This window comes from Octodon degus, unplaced genomic scaffold (assembly GCF_000260255.1).
Source record: "Octodon degus isolate 3935 unplaced genomic scaffold, OctDeg1.0 scaffold00133, whole genome shotgun sequence".
Classification (NCBI taxonomy): Eukaryota; Metazoa; Chordata; class Mammalia; order Rodentia; family Octodontidae; genus Octodon; species Octodon degus.
In genome coordinates, this window is record NW_004524709.1 from 6,010,057 (window position 1) to 6,019,381 (window position 9,325).

At 39.1% G+C, this 9,325-nt stretch overlaps 1 protein-coding gene across 1 annotated transcript in view; it reads left to right on the forward strand.

The window, feature by feature from the left end:
• The first annotated feature begins 6,355 nt into the window (after positions 1 to 6,355).
• Positions 6,356 to 9,325, forward strand: part of LOC101575761 (isopentenyl-diphosphate Delta-isomerase 1) — a 5,514-nt gene continuing 2,544 nt past the window's right edge. Inside the window, exons 1-5 of the mRNA XM_023701338.1 lie at positions 6,356 to 6,436; positions 6,684 to 6,856; positions 7,755 to 7,847; positions 8,281 to 8,411; positions 9,236 to 9,320. Coding sequence (XP_023557106.1) covers positions 6,715 to 6,856; positions 7,755 to 7,847; positions 8,281 to 8,411; positions 9,236 to 9,320 — 451 coding nt within the window. The 5' untranslated portion in view covers positions 6,356 to 6,436; positions 6,684 to 6,714. The remainder of the gene's footprint in view (positions 6,437 to 6,683; positions 6,857 to 7,754; positions 7,848 to 8,280; positions 8,412 to 9,235; positions 9,321 to 9,325) is intronic.

Here is a 9,325-nt window from a genome sequence, read left to right on the forward strand (position 1 = left end):
GGGTCTACAGGGTGTTCAGGGTCTCACTACTAGATCAAACTCATAGTGATACACCTGTTTACAGCCTCCCAAGAGCTGGGATTACAGGCGCGTGCCACCACGCCCAGTCTTAATTGCCATCGCAGTGCTCCCCAAGGGATCAAACCCCTGCCCCTGCACCTGCTGACTTATTTGGCCAGCCCACTGTATTCTGTTTTAAAAAGTTTAAAAAAGAAAGCAAATATACTGAAAAGCTTAGAAAGTATATATTCTGCTTTCTAAGGGAAAGCAGGGAGATAGCTCAGTAGAATAAATGCTTGCCTGGCAAGCACGAGGTCCTGAGTTCAATCCCTGGTACAAAAATTTTAAAAAAGTATATATTCTAATCTGGTCAATGAAACATGAAAATAAAATATCTGTCCTTGCCTATGAGAGCTCCATTCCAGGATCATGAAATAGTTGATGAGAAAAAGATTTCCTTTGTAGAAGAATCTAATTGATGTAGAATAAATGGTAAAATTAAAATGTCTCAGTCTGTTTTTACTGTTAAAACAACATACTTCAGATTGGATAATTAATAAACAGCAGAAATTTATTCCTTATGGTTCTAGTCTGGGGATTCCAAGATCAAGGTACTAGTAGGTTAGGACCAGGTATGCTTTCAACATGACATCTTCATGGTTCTCACATGGCAGATCAGAAGAGACAAACCCCACCCCCATAAGTCTTCCTTATAGAGGTATTAATTTTCTCATGAAAGTGCAGCTTTCCTGACCTAAACAACTTCCATTAGGACCCACTGCTAACACTGCCGCACTGGGCTAAAGTTTCCAATACATGAATTTGTGGGGGTGCATTCAGGCCATTGAGAGAATTTCTTTTTGGCAGAACCGGGGATTGAACTCAGGCCCTTGCCCTTGCCAGGGAAGCACTTATTCTACTGAGCCATCTCCCCATTGAGAGAATTTCTAATTTTAATTTGTGTAGAGTTCCATAATATACCATAGTAACTCACACATAAACATTTCTGCACGTTTCTCCTGTAGTCTTCCCTAATTTAAATACTGTATTTTAAATGACATTTTCTTTTTTTTTAAATGACATTTTCAAAGGTATTCTCTTTCACTATAATACTCATGTTATAATATCATCTGAAAATAGTCTTTATTTTGGATTTTTTTTTTTCCAGAACCAGGGATTGAACTCAGGCCCTTGCACTTGCCAGGGAAGCGCTTATTCTACTGAGCCATCTCCCCAGCCCCTATTTTAGATTTCAAATCTTGAAAGAACATTAAGCAATCAGAACATAAGATCATGGAAAAATGCATTAATAGGTCATGATAATAACATTTCAAGCTTCAAAAGTTAGACCCTATTAAAGCTCCAATTCTTGGGCTTCTATCAGTTTTACCTTTTTACACCTTAACATCAATTCTTTTTTCTCACACTGACCAAAAAAAAAAAAAAATCACCACATGATTAAAAGATTTCATATATGATAAAAATAAGCCATATTTTTAGAAGCAGAAATGTTTCTAGTAAAAGAGACCTGGTTCTTCTAAAGCAAGTAATGTATAACTTATGGGGCAATGATTCTTGAACAGTCTGTTCAATGATTCTTGAACAGTCTGAATAAGTCTGCTAAGTTTGCTCAGGACTAGCTAAAAATCACCAGGGAGCTACATGTGGTGGCTCAGGTCTGTAATCTCAGCGCTAGAGAGGCTGTGGTGGCAGGAGAATCACTGTGAGTTGGAAGCCAGCCTGGGCTGCATAGTGAATTCAAGGACAGTCTGACCTTCTGAACTACGGAATGAGACTGTCTCAAAGAAAAATCAAAACAAAAAACAAAACAGAACATCACCAGAGAGCTGATGAAAATTCAAGGCTTCTGAGGATTCTAATTCCACAGGGCCAGGACATCAGAAGGACCCTACATATGGCTAATGTCGTCAGTATTATCAGTGTGTGGAGCCTAAGCAGTTATCCCGCATTGTAGTAATAAAAAATAAAAAAAAAAAAATAAGACAAGTAAAAGCTTATTCTTTCCAGTTATTAGGAAAAAATGGGAAACAAAAATTAACAAGCAATCTCTGAACTTCAGTTTCATCCTATTTTTAAAAAGAGAAAGACATCCTAACTTCTATTATAGATGATGGAAATCAGGCTAGAAGTTCGTCTAGGATTACTTACCAATGAATAGCAGTCTGGTTTCTTTGTGCTGCTGTACCAAAGTGTCGTACACAAAGTAATTTATAAATGGAAACTTGTTTCTTGGAGCTATGAGAAGTCCAAGATAAGGGACTAATGATGTCATGTTTGGTGAGGCACCTGATTTCTTCTCCATTACTGCACCTACGGCTGAGCTCTCCAGGTGAGATGAACAGTGTCCTCACAAGGAGGAAACAGAAGAACAAACAAGGCCCAAGCTAGATCTCTCTAGCACTTTCACAAGAACACTAATCCATCTCTGAGAACAGAGCCGTCATGACATAATCACTCACACCTCACACGGCCCCACCTCTTGATAGCATTACGATAGGGTTCAAACCACAGCACCAAGAGCGGAACTGAAGTCCTCTGAGGTCAGGAGGCATTCTACTGTATGTGAAGTTCTCAAAAAGTGGTCCAGAGCCTTCGGAGTGCTCTTGAAAACCATCCAGGGCTCTATGAAATAGAAACTAACTTCATCATATTTAATGTCAGTTGCCTTTTTTTGTCTTCTTGAGACAGTCTCTCACTATGAAATTTAGGCTGGCCTTGGACTCACTTTGTAGCCCAGGCTGGCCTTGAACTCACAATAATCCTCTTGCCTCAGTCTCCCCAGTGCTGGGATTACAGGCATGCACCACCATACCTGGCTAATGGCAGTTGCTTTTTTAACTCCGAATTTCTCATGAGTGAAATTTTCCAAATCCTACAAGATATAGAATTAAATCTCTCTAAATGCTGAAGAAATGTGTACTATCATGTTTTTTGGAAGTTTTTGTTTTTAAGAATATTTCGGGGAATCAATGATGTTAACATGTTGTTCATAATATTAAATAAAAATATTTGAGCTTTTCATAAGGCTGATATTTGTATCACTGAGGCAAAAACAAGTGGAAAATTGGGAACAGTGAAGGGAGTACAGGAGGTGGGGCAAGATTGGGAGGATGGGGACAGAACTGCTGCTACCTTGGCACTGGTTAAGGCAATGCTACTAAACTATAAAACAATCACTGCACTCATCAACATCGCATGCTTGGAGCAAAAAATATTTATGTCAGTAAATTAAAAATGTAAAATATTAATTTTAAGGTGCTGTGTTTGCTTTTCCTATAACTGTGACATACCACCTGAGGAGAAACAATCCAGAAAGAGAAAAGGTCTATTTTGGCTCATGGTTTCAGGGCCTATCACGGGATAAAACACCAGGCAATGGAGCATGTGGTAGCCAGGAAGAGAAAGTAGGAGGGGACAAAGGAGAGACAAGAGAGGGGACACACAAGGGAGGAGCGGGGGAAGGCTGAACACTGTCAAAGTAGGCATGAAGCCTTTAACACTTGAGCTTCAGGTAGACATTTCAGATCCAAATCACAACAGTATTTACGTTTTTAATAGTTTGTGTACAACACTCTACAACTGAATTACTGTAGTTGTCTCCAGGAAAAGCACTTGTGAAAATTCTGAGTTGTAAGCTGAACTAGATAATTTTTTCCCCATGAAACATTTTTTGCTGCCAGCAACTAATAACAGATGTAATAAATTTGTTCATACCTAGGTATTGGCAACCACTTAAAGGAACATGAACTGAGCCTGCATGTCAAGAAAAACAATTTATAGTACTTGCTGCCAGTGACAAAACTAGAATTGTCATGCAGAAATTCAAATTTTAAAAGTTCATTCCTATCACCAAGTACCTGACAGCTTTCCAACACTTGGAAGACTTTTTTGATGAGATCGCTGGAGATATTAATAAATGCGGTTTTTAAAACTGAATAATGAAAAGCACATTAACATTTGAAAGACCTAGTTAATCCAATAAGATCGATATTTTCCAAATGATCAATGTACATTACAAAGTCACACATAGGAAAATATACATTCAAGATACATTCAAATCAACTTTAATATAAGGACATGAAATATTCATTAGAGTTCAGATTTTAAATAGTAAATAAGCTTTTACAAATATATGTTTGGTGTTTTGGTATAGTATCAAAAAAAAAAACAAAAACAAAAACAAAAAAAAACCAAGGCAGGCATGGTGGTGACCTATGCCTATAATCCCAGCACTCTGGGAGGCTGAGGCAGGACTGTAAATATGAGCCCAGCTTGGGCAATTTATCAATTGCCCAATCTCAATATAAACCAGACCTGCCTCAATATTAAAAAAAGAAAAGTGCTGGGAATGTAATTCAGTGCAAAGGCCTTAGATTCAATGCCCAGCACCAGAAAAAATAAAAAATAAACAAAAAACTTAATCATCTGGAAAGCTACATCTCAATTTTTCAACTACATAGTTAGTCAGGCTTTCTTCATATATTTCAGCCAGTACAACACGTACAGTTGTCTTGTTAAACCAGACATTAAAGACATTTGCAAAAATGACTTTGCACACTTTGTTTAAATTGTTATCTATGTTGATATACACTGCTTAATCATTAAAGAGTTACTATTTTGATGTTTAAATTTTAATGTTAAATAGGAGAAAGTACAGACAACAGTAAGCAAAAACTTACTGAGGTCAATAGGAGAAAGTACAGATAACAGTAAGCAAAAGTTTACTGAGTGTTATGGGTCAACTCTGCATAGGAACCAGATCAGCCAGATAGAAATTTGAATAGAGCCTTTTATTTACTGAGCTCAGGTCCATCAGCCACTTCTCACGCAGAAGGCTGATCGGCCCCCAACGTAGGTAGCAAGGGGGTATTTATAACAGAAATCACATCCAGTTTGGTAAGCAAATTTGTTATCTAGCACAGAACAACAGAAACTACATTTATTTGACACAGCTGCGAACTGTTCATAACTAAGAGGTCTTTTACAGCTTAGTGATAAGTGTATATTTTTACAAGATACATCTTAAGCTGACTACGTTATAGATGGTTGGGGAGGGAGTTTGTGTTAGCTTGCTGCCTTGACAAGAAACAGTTATTTATTGTTGAACAGCCTTGAGCCGAAAGGGAGAATATATTTCTTACAGTAGATAACAGGAAGCACAAGGGGTTTTTATAATTTTTCACAGTTAAGGCACAAAACTCTGTTAACCCTTTACACTGAGGTCAATAAATTTTAAGTGCAAAACTATCCATAAATCAGTAAGCTTGAGAACTGGTGGTTAACATATGAATAGCTGAATGAATTTTTAAAATTCACTATTTTAAATTGCACAGACATGAGAAGAAATAAACGCAACTATGTGTACATTTCATGATTACCTTAAAATTTACAAATAAGATTACTCTGAAGTAAAATATTCCTCAAAATATAGTCCTGCTTTATTGTTTGAATAAGAAAATGATTGCCACCAGACAGCATAATACTACGTGCCAAGTTAATTCTATCCAAGGGTAGAAGGTCGCCAGCCTGCTTCTTCATCAATAGGCTTTGCTAAACAATTGTTCTCCAGTTGCCAAGCACCATGTTTCACTTTAGAATGTACAGTCCTTGTTTATTGAGGGCAAATTCCATTTCCAAAAGACGTAACTCCTGGTTGTGGTATTTTCTTCCAATTGAACACATCAACAACTATTTCTTGCTTTTCAAAAATGTCCATTAAATCCTGTTAGGTAGAAGTCCGGGCACCTGCTGCTTTCCTTAAAGACGCGACGGTAAGATTCCAGGAAACGTGTCCTCCAAACCCCACCTCCCCCTTTCCCCCAGGGAGCTCAGCACCCAAGAAAGCCCGCAGGCGTCTGACGTCAGCTCGTACTCCAGCCTCGCGCAGCCACACCCCGGCCCGCCTTACACTCTCCAGTGCGAATCTGATGAACGACTGGCTGCAGACCGGTTGCGAGTCTTGGGCGCAGTCCCTCTGAGGTTTCCCTAATTATGGAGCTTTTCTTAAGCGGCCTTGGAACCATGGAGACCAAAATCTTCTGAAAGAAGACAAGGCCCGAACTCTCGAGACAAGACTTTGGCTTGCTTTCCCTCGCAGGCTGTGACTCAAGGGCCGCGCGATCCAGGAGGGTGGTACCACCACGCCACACGCCACACCGCTGTTACGTCACGCACGCGCCAGCAATGATTGGGCAGAGCCTGTGGCGCGGACAAGCGCTGGTGAAGACGATTGGACGCGCTCTCTGGAGGCGGGGCCAGAGGGCGGAACGCGTTGTGCATCTTGCTGAAATACAGCCCGCGCCTTACACTGGCAGCATCTCCTGCCTGAGGTACATGTCGCGCTTTGCAAGGACTTAAAGAGACCCGGGGTGAAGGCGTTCGGTGGGGAGACGGGGCAGTGTGACGAGTGGGCGTAGTGGGTGGGGAAATGAGGGGCAGGGTGACGGGCGAAGCGGGGACTTAGATCGCTGAGACCGAAGGCGTCTTGGGGATTAAGGGACGCCCGTTGCCTGCTCGGTCCTCAAAAGCGGTTTTGATTCTTAACCTTTGAAATGGCTGAATTCGTTACAGGACTCAGATGTGGCGTCGCTGTTACTCTTCTGTTTACGTGCTATTCAGAAAAACAGTATGTAATGGCCTTTCTTCCTGTTTTTTAACGTTAGTGTTCTGGGACACAACAGAAGATTAGAGACAATGCCTGAAATAAATATCAACCATCTCGATAAGCAACAGGTGGAACTCCTGGCAGAGATGTGTATCCTTATTGATGAAAATGACAATAAAGTTGGAGCTGACACTAAGAAAAATTGTCACCTTAATGAGAACATTGAGAAAGGTACGGTTTTAGATACACTATTCTGTTTTAAAGTGGTTATGTCTAGGCATTTCTGGTTAGCAAGTGTGTGTGTCCGTACTAGAGACTAAATCCAAGGTTTTCTCACTGAGCTGGATCCCCAGCCTCCCTCCTCCGTTTTCGAGACAGAATCTCAGTACGTTCTCTGGTTGGGCTCCAGCTTGAGCTCCTCCAGCCTCATCCACTCTCCGAGTGCTGGGATTGCAGGCTTGTGCCACTGCACCTTGCTGAGATGAAATTCTTGATTGGAGCCACTTGGTTAAAGTCAATGGGGTAGTAATACTATTTACTTTTTTTACTTTCCTGTCTAATGTCCTCTTCTCTCCATCCCATGGCTTTCAATAAGCTGTTTTAAGGTTATTTTGGTTTCCTGCAAGAGGGAATGGACTAAGCCTGACATAAGAGAAATGGTCAGGTATATAAGAGAAGTGGTCAGGTTTATTCACTAGATTAAGTGAATGTAGTGAGAGGCAGGTACAAAAAAGGAAGCATGTTCTGTACCTTCACAACTCCCCCAGGAATACAAAAGAAGGGTCTGGGCTACTTTTTTTTTTTTTTTTTTTTGTACTGGACATGAAACTCAGGACCTTGCACTTGCCAGGCAGGTGCTTAAGCAGCTGAGCTATCTCCCTGGCCCATGGGCTAAATATTCTTGATAGAGCATTTAACCAGTGGCAAAGCTGCCAGGATCACCATTTCTTTGACTTGGCAAGTGATTTCCATATGCTTGTTATACTACAACTCTTCTTTATCATCACTCTGAAGAGATAATCCATATAGCACACAATGGATAAAAACAAAAGTAGCAGCAAGTTACTAGTAGTACTCTCATTTGCAAGAGAAGAATTGGATGGTTAAAGTAATCTTATTCTGTTTTCAGGATTATTGCATCGAGCTTTTAGTGTCTTCTTGTTTAACACTGAGAATAAGCTTCTGCTACAGCAGAGATCAGATGCTAAAATTACCTTTCCAGGTTAGTATATGTAATGTGCAAGGGTGATTTGGGATGGAAGTGTATTGAATTTGACTTTTTGTCACTGTGAACATCAGAAGCCAAGGTCAAAATGGCAGATGCTGTGAAAGACAGTTTCGTATTCTGCACAAAAGAAGCTTAGACAGTGAAAGCCTAATGGAACAGGAATGACAGAACTATTCACAGATGGTTTCGCATATGCCTATGTTCATATGAATACTTCTAAACTGTAGTACTACTGATAGATTTTCTGCTTTGGGGTAAGAAGACATTAAAAAGCACCCACAGATTTTTGTCACAGCATAATTGCTAATAGCACATTATAACTGATTTAAAAATCCTAAAGAATCATTTTGTGTTTTAAACTTTTTCTTTGATCATCCAGACCTACTTTGAAAAAAAGTTAAACTATATTTATATTAACATTTTCCAGATTGTTTTACCAACACTTGTTGTAGTCATCCCTTAAATAATCCAAGTGAGCTTGAAGAAAATGAGGCCATTGGTGTGAGAAGAGCAGCACAGAGGCGTTTAAAAGCTGAATTAGGAATTCCCTTAGAAGAGGTAACTGTCTTACTAGACAACAGTATACACTGAAATGTAAATATGTGGTAAAACATCTATGTTTCTGCTTATTTGTCGTTACATCTGTGTGTGTGTTTTTCTGTTATTGGGGGTCAAAGCCAGGGCCTCATATACATATTGTACTCCAATTCCCTGCCCCTGATTGAGCCATGCCCTTAGTCCAATACAAATTTTAAAATCACTTGTCAGAACTTTGCTCAATATTGAGATGGACTGATTTGCTAACTAGTATGTAACATGAACTGTTTTTTAAATTCTTATTATTGATCATACCAAAGATGACCATGTTTTTATGGAAATATATTAACTTTTTTATAATTAATTGGATGAACTGAAATAACCTACCACATACACTGCTCTGTTAAGAAAAAGTTCTGGATTAGTAAAGTATCTCTCATCTAGTTAAAATAATTGTTTTTCATCAAGAAGTAGTTTTAAAATATGAATTTTACATTTAAAAGTATGAATGAATGAGTAACTTCTATTTTTTTTCACGATTTCTAAAAATCAGTTTATGTTTGGGCCTGTGGGAAAAAATTTAGATCATTGAAATAATTTAATTTTTCAATGTATTGCCAATAAGTCAATAGTTTAAAAGAAACAGCATTGGGGCCAAGGAGATGGCTCAGTAGACTAAGCACTTGCCTGGCAAGCGCAAGGGCTTGAGTTCAATCCCCAGTTCCACCAAAAAAAAAAAAGAAACTGCACTGTTCCTCTTCAAAATATTGTTAAGATATGGGGAATTTTTGATTACTTTTTGTTGACATTTTCATCAGATTGCTTTTTCTCTTTTAATGTCCTAGGTTTCACCGGAGGAAATTTATTATATAACACGTTTTCACTACAAGGCACAGTCTGACAGTATCTGGGGTGAAAATGAAATTGATTATATT